This window comes from Bacillus rossius, chromosome 13 (assembly GCF_032445375.1).
Source record: "Bacillus rossius redtenbacheri isolate Brsri chromosome 13, Brsri_v3, whole genome shotgun sequence".
NCBI lineage: Eukaryota > Metazoa > Arthropoda > Insecta > Phasmatodea > Bacillidae > Bacillus > Bacillus rossius.
In genome coordinates, this window is record NC_086340.1 from 7,523,220 (window position 1) to 7,541,497 (window position 18,278).

General features: G+C 39.1%; 1 protein-coding gene across 1 annotated transcript; it reads right to left on the bottom strand.

Annotated features, from left to right (window-relative positions):
• Positions 1-2,490: 2,490 nt before the first annotated feature.
• On the bottom strand, positions 2,491-15,927 carry LOC134538175 (rootletin-like). Its single transcript, XM_063379237.1, has 4 exons — positions 15,820-15,927; positions 6,799-7,420; positions 4,643-4,840; positions 2,491-3,881 (listed from the first exon to the last, which is right to left on the bottom strand). The coding sequence occupies exons 1-4, from the start codon at positions 15,834-15,836 to the stop codon at positions 3,402-3,404; spliced, it is 1,317 nt and encodes a 438-aa protein (XP_063235307.1). The 5' UTR covers positions 15,837-15,927; the 3' UTR covers positions 2,491-3,401.
• Positions 15,928-18,278: the final 2,351 nt, after the last annotated feature.

Here is an 18,278-nt window from a genome sequence, read left to right on the forward strand (position 1 = left end):
GCTCAAAGCGATGGCCTCGTCTACTTAACAGTTACGCATGTATTTTCGCAGGAAGGGATTCCTAGTGGCTCGAGGCCATTCGGGGCCACCTCAGTTCACTATCCTCTACCAATAGGGCTAGACGCACATCTTACAGCGGAGCTCCACATCCTTTGTGTTTACCGATCTTCACAGCAATAGTTTCTCTTTTTTTATCTTTAGGCTCTGCAGCTAGCCCTATAGCTACTTAACTTTAAATATTGTAATAGTGAAAAAAAAATTAAATTTTTAATAAAAAAATATTTGAGTGATGTAGTAAGAAATTAATGAAAGATACTTTAATCAATCCAAGTGCCTTGTCCACGTCCACTCAAAATCATAAATCATGCTCGAAGATTGACAATACAAAAAGAAAAGGAATTAAAATGGTTGGGTTTCGGCAGAACTGGCCTATTCCTGGAAACAATAAGCTTTAGCTTGAAGAGTTACCCAGTCACCATAGCTTCTGCTCGTGACAGGGGTAAGGGAAGGGAAGGAGAATCGGTAGGGCTCGCTTACTCTTCTCCTCCATTGCAGTGGCCGGTGATAGCAGTAAGACACCCAGGCTTTTAGCTAACCTGCTTTCAGATAAGAAAAAAAAATGGGGTCTAAAAAAAGGGGGGGGGGGTGTTAGAACCCCTAACCACCCCCCCTACCCTGGCTACGACCTTGCATAGGGCTATAGCTTAGTTAACAGCCATTTACTTTCGGGACCTTTCTCTTTGTTCGACCCATGGGGGCATTAGTTATAGTCCTAGATGTATGTCAGGGTTTGTGTAGCATGTGGTCATGTTTCGTGGCCCATTATAATTTTGTAGTGTAGGTGTAGTAGGAGAAAGAATAACTGTGAGCTTCCTAAAAGTGAATTCCCAAAGATTCTCAAGGAAGCCATGGAGACGATTAGAGCCTCTGCAGCAGAAATAGTATGTGCAGGATTCATAGTAGCTGGTATTGTGCCTTTTTATCCTAATCGAGTTGCTATCAAGACAATTGTGAAACAGAAAGAGATAGCAAGCATGGACTGATGCATTCACCACACTTGTACAGAAGGCTCGTTTTCGTGACCTGTCAAAGACCATTCCCCTAGGAAAGAAACTAGAAGTTGAAGCTGGTAAAAGTGCACTGTCACCACATTTATTAAAATCTGCCGAAACAGTTCGAACATTTTCCAATCATCAGTTATATTAATATTTCAAAATCAGACATGAATCGTCAGTTTCTTGATGCGGGAATGAAGTCTAAAATGAAGGGGGAAATCACTGTGTTGCAATAAAAATATGGCGGCCATTTGTTTACAAATTGTATCAGCTTTACTTGTATTTGAGGTTAAAACACTCTAGATCACTGCGAAATTGATGGAATTTAAGAAACCTTCATGATGTTTGAAGAAAAATTACTTCAAAAGGTTTTTTTTTTTTTGTTGAACAAAAATCTTGTGCGAGCCCCTGGGAAAATTTATTTCCACAAGTAAGTATACCAATCATATTATTTAAGTTTAATCTTCAGTTTAGACTCGTCTGTTTTTCATTTTAACTCATATAAATCTCACGAATGTTCTTTTCAGACTTTTTTATATAAATTAATATATTAACAGGTATATTTTTATCTCTTTCTTCTGAACAGCTTAACTGCAATCGTAAATCAAAACAGGCTAGAAAAGCTGATACATATATAAACAGACATCCACCATATTAATATGTGAACATCCGATGAAAAAAATTGGTGAAAAAAAGGCTTCACTTCTGATGGCTAATTTTCTATCTGGATATTTTCTCAATCTCGTCTCAACCCCGGCAGTAGTTGGCGTTGATGGTGTAATGTATTCATACTTGGGCAATGTGGTGGAACCACTGAATAATTTATTGCAAATTAATGGCCACAGAGATGTGTGTAATATATACCATGGGTGGTCAGAGATATATCAATCTGACATTTTATTTTTAAGCGAATTATTTAAGGTCAGTGATTTTAAGTTACAAGATAATAATACAGTTGCAATCTTAATAAATTAATTTCAAAGGTTTTAAAATTAAAAATTCCTGATACGCCGGCTGCACACACGAAAAAGTGTCCCGTTATGGACATTGTCCCGTTATGCTGTGTCCCGTTACGCGCATTGTACGCATGCGCCGCATCTATCTCTCTTCCACTCGATTGGAACAACCATCGATTTGACTTTTTCGACGCACTTTAAACTTGAAACATCCCATTCGTCAATGTTTTGTTATGACTTATGACGTTGACACACTAAACTATTGTCCATAAACCGACTTTACAGACAACCAATTTTTATTTTTTTGTTAAATATTTTTTTTACCTTTACATGTTCCTGACTCACACATGTTTCAGGGCTTGACCTAGCTGCTTGAATTATATTTAACTAGGTGACCTTACAATGGACTATTAAGAAACAGAATAAGTCGACACTGGAAAGGGATGCCTTTGTGTGGAATCCACACAGAAAACAAACAATTATTTAAAACTTTTTTTCTTTGCATTTTATTACATTGGAATATAAGAAAGCGCACTATCACCAAGATACATGTGTGAACAATGAATGGCAATGCTTTGTGTCCAGCCAGTCACACCCAACTTAAAAACAACTATATTATTCATTATAATTTTAATGCACTCTTCTGCAGCAGATGTTATTATATAAACTATTTTATTGTTCTTTATTCTGCAGTTTCCAATAGGGAATATTTTCAAGAATGGAAAATTAAGGGAAATGTATTCCTTACGGATTTATTTATATTTTGATACCTTTTAATTTACAGCTATTTATTATTCTATTATTCAATAACTATATATAATATACATAATTTATTTTATATATTGACATGCTATTGCATATATAATTTAATTCCAAGCTTTCTTGTTTTATGTGTTTATCATCAGCCACCTCATTGGGCTAATACATAAATGATGGGTTAGTTTCTGTAAGAGACAAATTTGTAACTACATTGTCAAAAGTTACTTCTGGTAATAATTGTTAACCTTTAAAAAAAAAAAAAAACGGGTTTGCAACCTGAGACACAATATATAAAAAAAATTCAACTCAACTCCCTTTTAAATAATGATCTAAATTTTTAGGATTTGTTTTATTTTAAACAAAAATGTTGTTATATGTTGTGTAAATTTTTTTTAGTATAAAAACATAGAAATATGTAAAGTAATATAAAAAAAGTAGCAAACATAATTATATGTTTAAGCATTTAAAACTCTTGAATATATGTGAAGCTTTTTAAAAATGATGTCAATATGAGATTTATCAGCACCGATCGAGGGTCAAAAGGATGAAATGGTCCTTGAATGTTTTATAGGACTCGGTACTCGTCCCGCATCTCCAGGTCGGTCGACGTGGCTGGTAGCGACGACTGGCATTACTCCAGCGCCTCCCGGTTGGAGGCCAGCTCCCGTCGCAGCTCGTCCGCCTCAGTCCGGCTGGAGGCCAGCTCCAGCCGTAGCTCATCCGACTCAGCCTGGTTGGAGGCCACTTCCCGCCGTAGCTCATCCGACTCAGCCTGGTTGGAGGCCACTTCCCGCCGTAGCTCATCCGCCTCAGCCCGGCTGGAGGCCAGATCCTGCCATAGTTCTTCCGACTCATCCCGGCTGGAGGCCAGCTCCTGTCGTAGTTTGTCCGCCTCAGCCCGGCTGGAGGCCAGCTCCCGTCGTAGTTTTTCCGCCTCAGTCCGGCTGGAGACCAGCTCCCGCCGTAGCTCTTCCGACTCAGCCCGGCTGGAGGCCAGCTCCCATCGTAGTTTTTCCGCCTCAGCCCGGCTGGAGGACAGCTCGTACTCGGCATCGCTCAGCTGCTCCCTCAGTGCCAGCTTCTCCATCTCGCTATCCAGCAGCTCAGAGTCCTGCCGACCACAGAGCCAAGGACATAGCCAGGGAAGAGGTCCTGGGTGTCCAGACAGCTACCTCCTTCCACGATTAAAAAAATAAAAATGTGTGTGTGAGTCTTTCAGAACTCTTCAGTGAGAGTAAACTCAGTAACGAGCAAATCCCCGAATTTTCACGTTGTGAACACACTTGAGACTCGGAAACGAAACTTAACATGAAATTCTTTAAAATAATGCCGAGTATATAAGTATTGTTTAATTCATCATACATTCATACATACATTCATTATACATCACCAGAATCCAGCGATGGAATTCATACCAGAGTAATAATCAAAATTCCGAAAATCAAAACATATATTTTGGTAATGATACAGTTTCGCATCACAAGCACACTCAACTGCTGACTCTATTTTCATATTTTTACATTAAAAATTAATTGGATGCTTGGCACGTAACGATTTATCCCGGGAACAATACTACTTATCGAGTATCGAGCTTAAATCAAAGATAAATACATATATATGTATGTAACTTTACAGCTTAAAATCACAAACACATTTAACTGCTCACTTTATTTTAATTTTTGATGTTAAAATACAACTGGATGCGTTAAACAGATCGATATCTCCCGGGAACAATGGTTCTCGAAGTTTTTTTCTTTCGTATTTTAAAAATTCTATATATTTTGGTAGGTATGAAGCATAAAACACCACCAGTGCCTTTACTCGCTCTAGTACTTGTGGACAAGCAACGAGCAGCGACCAGCCGCCCCGTACCTGGGCCTCAAGCCGCTCCTCCAGCCGGAGCAGGTCGCGGCGCAGGTCGCGGCCGGCGCTCTGCGCGAGCCCCAGCTCGATCCTGGCGAGCCCCAGGAGGACCGAGGGGTCGGTGAGATGTCCCTCGGGCGACAGGCTGCACCGACCGCGCAGCGGGATGTCCAGGAACTGCTCGCTGATGCCGCTGCCCACCGGCTCCTGCGGCCCGTTGCGGGGCGAGGAGGGAGACATGCAAGCGCGACCATTCAGCAGTCTACAGAGCATTCATCCGGGTTTCATAACACTGTTGATTGACAAGAGTGCGAATTGCAAAGTGTACTGTGTGATACATTAAAAGATAGATACACTCACCATATTAAAAATCCCCACGCTAGATGACAGTCCTTTGACGGCATGCTACAAGACAGCTGCAATGCGAGAGAAGAGATTTGTGTGTTAGAATATGCAAAGTGTTGGCGTTGAGCATATGGAAAAACTGCACCTGGTCACCAGAGCATTTTGTGTTGGTTTAGCCAGTTTCATGGTACCGGCTGTCTGTATAAAGGAAAAGCAACTGGACGACTGCGTGTCTCGGAGGAAATCGTGGAGCATGTGATACTGAGCTTTGTTCGCAGTCTACGCAAGCCATGAACTGGGTATTCCGCAGAAAAAAGGTGGAATGTTTTGTGGCGGCGTTTGAATTTTAAAGCCTACCATTTGCAACTGTTACAACCCTGACTCCAGATTGTTATGCCTGCAGATTGGAGTTTTGAACCCGTTTGCAGCAAGCCATGGAAGATAATGATGACTTTGCAGGGACATTGATATCCAGCGATGAAGCGATTTTCCATCTTTTGGGAAAAGTTAATTGTTACAATGTGAGAGTGTGAATTGCCATGTGTCTGTGTGGAACTGGAAAGAAATTCGCCAAACGTGATTGTCTTCTGTGCCATATTCAAGACTAAGGTGTATGCCCTCTTTTTTATTTATCGAGAAGACTATAAGTTCTGTGTATCTGGATATATTTTAGTTGCGGTTATTGCCACAACTAACTGCTTGCTTGATTCCTTGACCATCTTTAACAGGATGGGGCTCCACATTACTGGAGCACAATTGTCAGCACCTTTCTCAACAGCAAGCTGCCATGTCGCTGGACAGGGCGCGCTGGTCCGGGTGATTTCCCTCTGTTGTCATAGGCCCCAGGTAGCAAGATTTTACGTTCTGTGATTTCATCCTGCGGGGTAATGTTAAGGAAAAAGTTTATGTACCCTCAGTGTCAACAACGCTGCAAGAACTGAAGGAACGCATCACTGCAGCTATTACAGACACTGAGAGAAACATTCTAAAGAATGCATGGAGTAAACAGGATTACCATTTGAATGTGTGCCGGATGACCAAGGGCGCATACATTAAACATTTGTAGACCAGAAACTTTGTGAATGTATGTATCTTTTCATGTACACTCGACATGTGACATTATCTGTTGGGTGGGCCCATAACTACTAGCAAAAAATATAAAATTCTGACAGGAGGTTCAAAGTGTTAGATTTACAATGTAATTTAACTTATTGCCCACTAATTCATAAGTAAATTGTGCGAAAAATACTGAATGATGTTTTGTAATTAAAAAAAAATGTCTGTGTAAATTAGTAGGAGATGCAAAATGTCTGGTATGCCGCACTGGTATTTTTGCTTAATAATAGATTATGCATTACTTCTCACAATCACTTTAGCTATTTAGTATAATGTTATGAAAGCTGCTATCTAACAGATGTGCCCAAAACTACTTAAAATAAACTATGACTCGGTCTCGGCAGTTAACAGATTCTCCCCCACCCTGGGAATCATCAGTTGAACACAGTAGGCCAGTGTCGACATTAGGCGCAGTACTGATAACCAGGGGCAGGCCCCTGATGTTTTGGAAAGAGTTCATACTGGGAAGCCTGAGGGGTATAGAAATGCCCCACAGAGAAAAAAGGTTATTGGGGATCCCTTCCTGGAAATTTTTGAAAAATCAACTCTTGATAAAAACGTTTGAAAACTAAACTGGAACTTATATTTCGACTGTTCTTTTGCCAATTTATTGTAAGAAATGTCGATAATGTTACTAAAATTCAAACAAATTAATTCCACGAAATGAAATGAACCAGGCGATGTGCTCGCCCCTCGGTACCTGCCTCGTGTCCTCTGCGACCGGAACTCTCGCAGCTGCATGTGCCCGAGTCTTCGAGGTCGCCGCGCGTCGTGACGAAGCTGACGCCGCTGCAGGAGTCCGAGAAGCTGCTCTCGCGAGGGGCGCCCAGGGTCGCCGCCGCGTCGAGGCCCGGGCGCTCCTGCGGCCAGGCCTCCGGGGGCGCCCCGCTCCCCACGACGATGCTTATCTCGGTCACCTCGCCGGGGTCTCCGGCGCCCGGCGACTGGTCGCCCCTCCGACCGGGGCTGATCCTGACGAGGATCTCGCCCACGCCGCGCGCCAGGTCGAAGCTCTGGGACGTCGTGTGCACGAGGCGCTCGTCGCCACGCGGCCCGTCGGGGGCGCTGCCTCGCCTCCTCGACACTCTCTCGACGAGGATGCTGGCGTGGGTCGAGGAGGCGCGGCACAGCTTCTCCTCTCCCTCCGCGTCCCGGACGGAAGGCGCCGACGCGACGTCCACCTCCGGGAGGGTGGTCCCGGGGTGCTTCCTCGTCTTGCAGAACATCAGGAAGAGGAAACTCAGCCCGAACGCACACATGGGCACGCAATGGCACTGCGACAGGAGGCGGAGGACATCTACAGTCGCTTCCTCCAGGAACTGAGCACTGAAACAGAAAGGATAGCACTTTGCAATGAGCCTGCGCAACCAGTGTGCGAGGCAACATTTTCCATCAGGATTGCACACGGGCACAACCCATCATTTCGCACACCACCTTTCCTTTTGTTTCGCAACGCGCATCGTTGAGTGACTTCAGAAACGGTGGGACTTAGTGCGGTGTCCCGGAGGAAATGAGACGTGAGCTCTCTAGTGACACCGACGGCCAGGGGGCGAGGAAGTTACGCCGAACGGTGGCAGGGATGGACTCGTCCAGACACTCATGCCTGCATGGTGGTGAAGCCGTGGGCTACTCGGACGAGTGACGACTGTCGGGCGCAATGGACAGCGATCGGCCTCAACGTAGCTACTTAACAATTACGAACATAAGAAATAAAAGAAAATGGAACCAAGGGTTAATGTTTCGTACTTTGAGAGTGATCTGTTTGTACGAGACTTACAATGTTTACACATAAATTATTTTAATAATACATTTTCAAATTAAATATATTAAACCAGTTTTCATAAAATGTTAACATATTGAACTAACCTCAGTGCACGTAGATACCTATCTTTTTCTGAAGGTATCCTCCATTATGATGGATGAGGAGAAAGTTCGTTAAGTTTTGTCATTGCGAAAGGGCTTATTTTTACAAAATTACATTTTGGCCTTGTATCAGAGAACATGTACATTAATAATTAATGTAGACTCTTAAGAGTTTCTAGGAAATGCAAAACAAAATTTGTTAGTTCAATCTTTTTTAATGTTGGATTTATTTTTTCGTTTAATGATTACTGTTTTATTTGTTTGCAGCATAATTGAAGTGAGGTTATTAAATTCACTATTGTTATAAATGTAAACACAGCAATTTTCCAATGATGTTTCTGAGGACATAAACTAAATAAATACTCACCTTTCGAAAGTTAAAGTCAAATATAGGTAAAAAATTTACTAAATTACTCTATGGTTAACAAATATATAGTTTATACCGCATATTAAGTTTTTAGTTACGGTAAGTAATAAAGATGACAAAAATACACTCAGACAGTTAAAGTATTGGTCATTGTCCATAGACCTTAAATATCCACGAGTATGGCCATAAAAAACGAAATACATACGGTATTGCATTAAATTGAACATTTGGGAAAAACTATTCTTTAAACGATGAACCATCTTTGGTTTTGCCAACATCCAAATGGGAACATTATTTTCAAAATTTTAATTTGGTTTTGTGTTATAAACTGTGTAATGTCCTATTTTTTGTTTGCAATATCAACTTTATCGTATAAATTGACAACAAATTTTACTTTATTTTAGTTTAATTATAAGCTAATTTATAACAGCAAGAAAGAAAATAATAATAGTAAAAAATTAAACAAATAATCGATACAACTTGTCACAAATATTAATGTTAAGCCTAAATATTTCAATGAAATCATTTTACGACCGCGTAATGTTTTTCGGTCGTTGTAGAAAATTTTTCAATTAAACATTATCCAGACGCCTTGTGATACATATTAAAGTTTTTATAAAATTTTCCATAATACAGTGTTTAAATTCCAACTTCAAAAGGTTTTACCCAACATAGTTATTTTTCTGGGGAAAAAAAAAAAAAATTCGAAAAACTTTCCTGCAGTTTACTGTGAAATTAAAGGAAAAATTTCCAACAAGTTATACTTTCACAGACATACAAGAATAAATTTCTATGATCATTTTTATACAAATATAATCAAATAAGGCATTCAATGATTCAATTGGTCTTTATTTGCAACGTAATGACTTACTTAACATTTGAGAGTTGGGTATGACCCATGCTGCCCTCTACCAACTGATAGGAACAACAAACTGTTGTTTTAACAGTACTTAACAATCAGAATAAATTATTGTTCAATGTATATCGGGGCGACGGAAGACTACCATAATGCAAGTATTCCGACTGGCCTCTTTGAAAAAGGCGGAAAAGTACCATAACAGAAATCCGCCATAATTTTAAAGGACGAGGTGGAATTCTGCCATGTTTTCTTATACACTCCATGGAATGAGGACAGATGCTTTTCTCTCGAAGAAGTGTGAAGAATACATCGCTAGGTAGTGCTGTTAAACCCCTAGTTGTTTCTTAGGTTAACTTAAAAAGTTACAGATAGCGCTTCTGACGGTGACTTTCTGTAGTTCCATTCATAAATTAACTCAACAGATCGCGCACTAATAGACACAAATGTTTCCCAAAAATGGGTTATCGGAAGCAGCACTGTATACTTATAACCACGATCTATAAAAATATGGTAGTTTTTCATTATGGCACATTACCTCCTGTTTTGACGGGGGTCGACGGAAGACTGCCATACTGGAAGACTGCCATACTGAGAGACTACAATAATAGAGTTGGGGGTCTCTTTTCGTGGGTTGAAATCACTACGACCTTACTTCATAATGGCTGTGGTGTTGTTTTTGTCATCTCGGGGCTGTTACAGGATATCGTGATGCCAGCATTATGTTTATAGCATGGCTGTGAATACCATTAGAAAAGTATTTTAACATATTGATGTACAGAAAAACAATTGCCATTAAGAACAGATCAAAACAATCACAAATGTGAATACGGAATAGTGAGAGCGATTCATGTTTTCTGTTTAAGTTTTATTGATTAAGTAGTTGTGACATTAGGCCTATATTTTAACTGCGTCAATGACTACGAAATCAGTTCTAAAAAATTAATTTATGAAAGCCTTGAAATCATTTTTATATTTGTTTACCAGGAGAATAGCCTATTTCCGATATTATTTTTATTCTTATTCTGAAATGCTTGCTTGTCCGTAAACATATTAATAAGCGAGGTCAATACAGACGATAAAATACAACGCCACAGTAGAGTGACAATATGAAAGGAATTAGCCATGACCTACAGTAAGGAACCATCCTGCCAATTTTCTAGAAAAAAAATCGGTGGGGCTGTATCGAGACTCACGGCCGTTGGTTTCACGTGAAACTTCTATGTCAGCGAGTCGCTTTCAGTGTAATAGTTTAAAATAAAAACAATAAAAACGAGAAATTGTCTACGTACTAAATATTTTAATTCAAAACAGACTCTAAATGGTAGCCTACTATTCATTTCAATTAATATTCGACGAAAATGTTTAACAATGGCCAGTGATATGATAAATGAGATACTAAAGGCATAATATCAAAATTAATGTTTTTTGGTGAACGTACAATCTGTATTGCTCAGTGTTGTCGGTTCTCTATACACAAACACATGAATCACCGCCCTATCACGTCTGAGTTGTGAGCTACACTGAACAGAATTTTTTTCCTACCCTAAATTAAAACTAAGTATACCTATTTGGGAGATATAGGTAGGGAAGACTCTTAAATGCGTCTCAGGCCGAAGCATATATGTATAGTTAGGAAAATGTGTAAGAAAGGTGATACAGACTTTTTCGTCTGTTCTGTTACCCATATGTTTCGCTGTGATGTTTTTAAGACACTTCACGTCAAAACGATATGACAATGGCCAGCCGGGATTTGAACCAGTGTTCTCTGGGATAATAATCTAGTGTCTTACGACTCGGTCCATAAACTTCAATAATGTATATATTTTCTCATCCTCAGATTGCCTTGTAGTGATGCCTCATGCTACAGGCGTGAGTGTACTATAATTGCATAACATTACAAATACATAGTTTCAGACTATAGTAGGTACTCAATGTAGGCTATCACCACATGATTTGAAAAATTATTGACATATAATATTATAAGTACAACTATCATAAATTACAGTCACGAAAATTTTAATTCACGTCTTTTGAGTATATCGCGTATAGTAGTGTGTGTAACTACATGTGATTTTGTTTACACATTTACCATGGGTGTAAACAGTATTTGTGGAAGGGGAGGACAGAAGCCAGTCTCTCCTCCGGAAACTCTTTTACACAGATAATGCTTGAAAATACATTTTTAGGCTATTTGACGATCCCTTAAGTGCTTTTGAAACTCCTGCCATTGTAAATGTAGTAAAATAAAAAAAAATTTGTCTAAAAAAAACTGGCCACCCTACCCCACCTCTTTTTTTACTACGTTCTTGACACTTATTGTTACAGAAACAGGTTCCTCTTTTGAGTAAGCTTCTCTGCACTTATACCTGTGCCTTGTTAATAGAATTGTAAACAAATATTTACATAAAGCAAAATAAAATACAAATCTGTTTAAGGAAAGTAAGTATCTAAGTTCATTTCAAAAACAGCGTAGTTCATTGAATAAAATTTCAACCGACAAACCGACAAACAACATTTTAAATAATAGATAAATTAATTCTGGATGTAGTTTCGGACATACAATGTTACTCATTAAACTGTATGTTATGAGAAACCTCAGTGTGTTTGTGCCTTAAGAAGGGAATAAATCTCTCTCCCGAAACGTCGCAACTATTGTCTTGGGAAATACATACTGTGTTATTCTGTGCTACCATCGTTGTGGTTTTCAAAATATCTGTTTTGTCGCTCAACTGTTGCTTACGGTGCATCGTTGTTAGCCCACTGTGTCCGCCTGTGCTGAAATAATTTTTTTTACCTATTATTTCTACGTAATTTTCTATGTTTTAAATGTTCTCTGAGTTCCACTTGTTTTCACATTTATCTTTCTTGTCTGTTATTGAGGGTTTCTTATGACATAACTATAACCAGTAATAGTGTATGTCCTAAATATATATATATATATATATATATATATATATATAATCAATCTACCCAATTGCAAGAACCATTAAAAAAAATAAAAAAATAAAATATTTATTTGGTATTTGAAACCCGTACGTTTGCAAAAAAAATGTATTTGAAATAAAATTATTTTTATTTCGTAATAATCTCAAAATTCAAGTGCAGTATGTATGGAGAATTAAATCTCACTACACAATTATTATATTTATCTACTTAAGTTTTTGAACTGAAGGAAAAGTTCGAACATAATAATTTAAAACAACAAAATTATAAGAAAAGTGAGATCTCTTGTTTTAGGATATTTTTTGTAGAAAATATTTTTTTTTGGACGAAAATAAACATACACAACCATTAAATTAACGTTTGATTTGATACTGTAACAGTTAAAATATAATACATGTTTTATACTATTACACGTAGAAATATTACACATCCAAAATAAAAACACCTAATTCCAATTTTTGTTACAATTAAAATTACAAATAATTAAATAGCGATGTCACTGCAATGTGTACACATATTAAAAAAAAACTTTGTGTAGTTGTGTACTCAAAGAAGTTCATGTTTAATAATCCCGATGATTTAATTAAGTTTCTGAGGGTTTCATTGTATGAAATAAAACATTTATGCTCCTGCTTAACCCTGTGGTAAGCTATTACCAAGAATTCTGTACCCAGGAGTACTGCAAGTTCCAATAAATATAGTTGTATTCAAATAATGTGAATATTACTCAATAAGTAAGCAAATCTCACAAAATTAGTTTCAGAAACTGATCGATTTAAGGTCAGTACTATCATTACCTAAAATTCAGGCGATGTCAGTATGAAATGTATATTTTAATTTGACATCTCCAACACTATCATTGATTTAGTACTTAATTTAAGATTTTGAAAACGCCTATTTTCAAACAGTTGTTTGAATAGCTTTCCAGTAGTAGCTGCCCATAATAATCACAGTAAAAAAAAAGCCAAAAGTGAAATAACAAGGTTAACTTTTCTGTGGCTTTAAAACCAAATAAATAAAATGTTATACAATAACGTCATGCTTGTAAGCACACATATATTTTAACTAAATACACTATTTTATTTCAAAATAACTTTACCATCGGCATATATTTTACTAGTCTATAGTTCTATATAATTATTGTACAGCGGGACTGTAAGTTTGTTTGCAGAAAATCAACTAAAACATTGTCAGACTAGTTATACAAATTTATTATATTTCACTGTTATGAAATTACACAATTCATGTTGAACTAAGAATAACATAAGAATACATAAATTGGTTCGTTACCGTGGTTAGATGTTACTACACGTACTGCACGTGTTATTGACACACGAAACTACAGTAAACTCGTTAAATAACATCATGCCAGTGTTACGAAGACTGCTGATAGTCGCTCTACCACTCTGGTTCTGGGGTAGAGCGCCTGCCTTGTGACTTGTAGGACCCGGGTTCGCGCCCCGGCTCCTCCAAGGCGGATTGCCCAGACAAAATGGTGGCATTTTCTCTGGTAGGAATACAATCCCTTGTAACAAGTCAGGCTACCAAAGAAACGGTGGGTGGAACAGAAAAAAACCTACCAGGTGGCTTCCAAATGGGGAGCCCGTTTCTTTTCTTGGGCTCCCCATGCGGTGGCCATTCCGGGGGTTTCTCCGGGGGAACGGAGTTTTGCTAAAATATTTTTTGTAGTTTTGTAGCGTTTTAGTTTTTAGTAACTGTAGCATTATCATTCCTTCATGTTATAATTAAAGCTCAAACAAACATTTCAATTAAGTGTGTATCAGTATATTTTCTTGAAGTATTGCCAGTTAAATTTTAGTCACAAACTATTGACCAATACCTCTGTTATGCAATATTTTAGACGTTTTTGACGAAAAAAATATTTATAGGCACATGAATACTATTCCTAAGAATATTATTTCTGATAAACCACGTAGTTTTCAATCAGAAAGATCTTATTTAACACACACATGTATTTGTATATAAATATATTAATTATCTTACAAATAGATGCTTTGCAGTCAAATTTTCAAATGAAATCTCAATTTCATGATATAATGTGTTCCGCAAAGTAGTAGTTTATCTCAACTACTCTTTAATATTTAATAAGTATACAATGCTGCTCCCTATATACCATTTTTGGAAACATTTTTTTTCTTCTCGTCTGAGATCTGGACGTTATTTGTAATTGCAACTATCACCGTCAGAAGCGCTGTCTGTAAGATTTAAAGTTAACCTGAGCATCAGATAGAGGGTTGACAGCGCTACTTACCGAGTATTATATACACTTCTTCGAGGACAATACCGCTGTACTCTTTCCACAGAGTGTATACGAAAATATGGCAGAATTCTGTCTCGTCATTTGAATTTCCGTTATGGTACTTTTCCGCCTTTTTCGTAAAGGCCAGGTAGATATACTACCATAATAGTGGTCTTCCGCGCCCCCGTGTATCAACCTATCTTACGTTATGTAGGTAAATCTATGTCTTGGTAATGGAAGAAAAATAAAATTTCTGGAATAATATGTGGTTATATTTATCCAGAAAACTTTTCAAAAGTGCAATTTCCTCGGAAATTTTTCCACTCACATCTCTAGGTATAGGTACCACTCTTGAGAGGACCTTTCGACCATAATTAACATAAATGATTTCAACTTTTTTTTTATTTGTAACATTTTAGCTCCCGGTATACGGCATTTGCTAGGAGTAATTTCGTGGATTGGACGTAAGTCGCATGGGACGGAAAAGTGTAACCACGGTGCTGCCATCTGTGGTGGATGGCGCGAACTACAGTTCACAAAGCCAAAGGTAAAACATTATAGTATTAACTGTTTAGTGAATTTGGAACACGATGAGCAGTTATTCTTATAAAATACCTTGTCGAAAATCGGGTCTAAAACCGGGGTACAGTATTCTGCAAATGGAATGATTCTATATTAGACGTAGCTTCTCCGGCAGTGAATTCTAGCGGCGGGTGGGGAAACTACGTGTGATTCGCTACAAGAAATGTAGTTGAATGCACAATTTGCGTATATTTATCATTTTCAGCATTTTTGACGTGACAACGTCTAATAAATCGATGAACGCTGGCTGCACGCACGAAAATGTGTCCCGTTACGCACATTGTCCGGTTACGATGTGTCCCGTTACGCTAATTGTACGCTTGCACCGCATCTATCTCTCTTCCACTCGATTGGAACAACCGTCGATTTGACTCTTTCGAAGCACATTAAACTGGAAACACTCCCATTCGTTTCCTACTTTTCCTATCATCGTCCTATCCTTAACAGAATAGCACAGATTGGAAGAAGTTAAATAGCAAACATGTATAAAAGTTATAGTTAAAATAATCTCTTCGTTAAAGTAATAAACATATTTGAATTAATGAGTGCAAATAAAAGTAAATTTATCAATTAAATTGTAGATTTAATTTCACTCCTTCTTTGTATCCATGCAAAAATAGTGATAATTCAATTAAAAATGATTCAATTTTATTCCTACAAGTATGCAATCATTTCATCAATGTTTTGTTATGACGTTGTCACGTTAAACTATAGTCCGTGAACCGACTACAGACAACCAATTTTTTATTTTTTTTTCCATCATGCCCAAGTGAGAACGTGTAACTGCGATGACCCTCGAGGCAGGCGGCTGTGGTGTCGACGGGGGTCGGGGGCTGAGCCCGTGTACTCACGCGGACCACGGAGCCATGGCGCAGTTGCCGCGGACACCCGGGGGACTGGCCGGCGGCTACCGTCCGCAAGGCCCAGGCGCTCCGCCCCGCCGCGCCGTTTGTTATCGCGGTCCCGCCCGCAGGAAGACGGCCTCCTGCGTGCGACGCAGTTCCGGCGTCGGCGCCGACGCGACGTCAAGCTCCGCCTCCAGTCCTCGAAGAACACTGAGTTAGTTACGGAAATCACCCACGGATCTTCGGGAATTTCCGGCTGTCTCCGTAAATCTACAGGCCACTCAGTTCACGGTTTTTTTTGTCTACCTTTCGATTGGAAGTCAGCGATGCTCACCGCACGGCCAATAAAAAAATAAAATAAAAAAATAAAATAAAAATATTTATAGATATTATATTAGTTTCATCTTAAGCACGGCACGTCCATCCCTGAGTTGGGTGTTTGCATATTTCGTAATGAAATGCCTAGTTTGTAAGTCAATTATCTTTTTTTTTCTGTCTTAGTTTTTTAGGTGCTGACTGGCGGCGGAGTGAGTGGTCAGTGTAACCACTCACCACCAGGGGCGCTTGCGTCCCTGGTCAAATATTCCAGATACAAAATAAAATTCAAAGCGGACCACGAGTCCAAGTGCCCAACCCCCCCGCATGGTAGACTCTTTTCTACTCTGTCCAACACTTCATCCAGACCATCCTCTGTCTCCTGTAAACTCCTACACGTGATGCATGCCGATTTGCATCCCGCATGAATGTGCCCAGGTGTTTTCCCTGTGTCTATGCAGGTTTTACCTGGGCCCAACCTATCTCTAGTTATAGTCTAGATTTAAGAGTGAGGGGAGTTAGTCATGGCATCAATCGCTGCCATGGCTGGCCAATCCCCTCCTAGCACACGATGCATGCGACCCTCTCCCTGCAGGGCTAATCCCAGCATGACTAGGCGTATAGGCTTCGGCCTGAGACGCACCTAGGTCCCTCCCTAACCCGGACCTATCATACAAATAAACTTAGTTTTTGACGTGACAACGTCTAATAAATCTATAAACGCCGGCTGCACGCACTAAAAAGTGTCCCGTAACGCACATTGTCCCGTTACGCTGTGTCCCGCATCTATCTCTCTTCCACTCGATTGGAACAACCATCGATTTGACTATTTCGAGGCACATTAAACTTGAAACACTCCCATTCGTTTTCTACTTTTCCTATCATCGTCCTATCCTTAACAGAATAACACAGATTGGAAGAAGTTAAATAGCAAACATGTATAAAAGTTATAGTTGAAATAATCTCTTCGTTAAAGTAATAAACATATTTGAATTAATGAGTGCAAATAAAAGTAAATTTATCAATTAAATTGTAGATTTCATTTCACTCCTTCTTTGTATCCATACAAAATAGTGATAATTCAATAAAAATGATTTAATTATAGTATATATATATATATATATATATATATATATATATATATGCTCCAGAGGCCAGGCAGTTCGAGTGTGTAGGGCACATCGGGCCCTCAGCATCGAGACCGTTTGAATATCGAGTTGTGTTGGCACCCTCGGGCAACCAACTGCAGACTAATACACGCACTTTCTGAGTTTGGGCTTCAGATGCCGTGTTGAAAATTTTTTTCTCTGCACATTGTAGATGAATAACTCGATATTCAAACGGTCTCGTTGCTGAGGGCCCGATGTGCCCTACACTCTTAATGTCTTGCCTCTGAAGCAGGCTGTCTCGCTGCAAGAACTTCAGCTGCACGTGATAAAGTAAGGCTTCTGATTTATTTTTTTAATTTTTAGCACCACCATCCCCCCTCCTCCCCTTCCCAAATGGTCGTGTGTAGTGAGCGCACGCAACTAGATTGTGACTCGTGACTTCTCACAAGGAATGCTGATGCTGATGCATCCCTACACATGTTCACTAAAATAGAGATTTCTAGAGATACGACACTAGCATCCACTGATGCGTCCCAACATCCATTAGCTACGGAATGATATTTTATTATTTAATATTGAGTTTACATTCCACTGCAGTCGTCTTTCTCCTGAGGAAGAACCTGCTTAAAGGTATTCATGCTGAAATGCAAGTAAATTTGCAAATTTCAAATAGCTTTTGCGAGTGGACACAGCGTTACGCAGTTATGCATCAATATCACGTTAAAGTCGGCCGTTTCAAATTTGGAAGTGTTGTGACGTGGATTTGAGACTTTTGCATATGCATGTGAGTATTGTCGCTGGTTTAAACCGGGGTTGTTAATTGCTGACGAAACAATAGATTCTTAGTGTGATAGAATACTATTCACGACTTCAAAACGTACGTGGAACCTAAAATGATTTGTTTGACGCTTTTCACGTGTGTCAAGTTGGCGACCACACATTGGAATTTCAAGGTCAAAATTTGTCAAAAATCAGTGCTCGATTCGTGCTAATTTGTGCCGTAGGAAACAAAATGTGTGCTGCATTACGTAAAAAGTTATA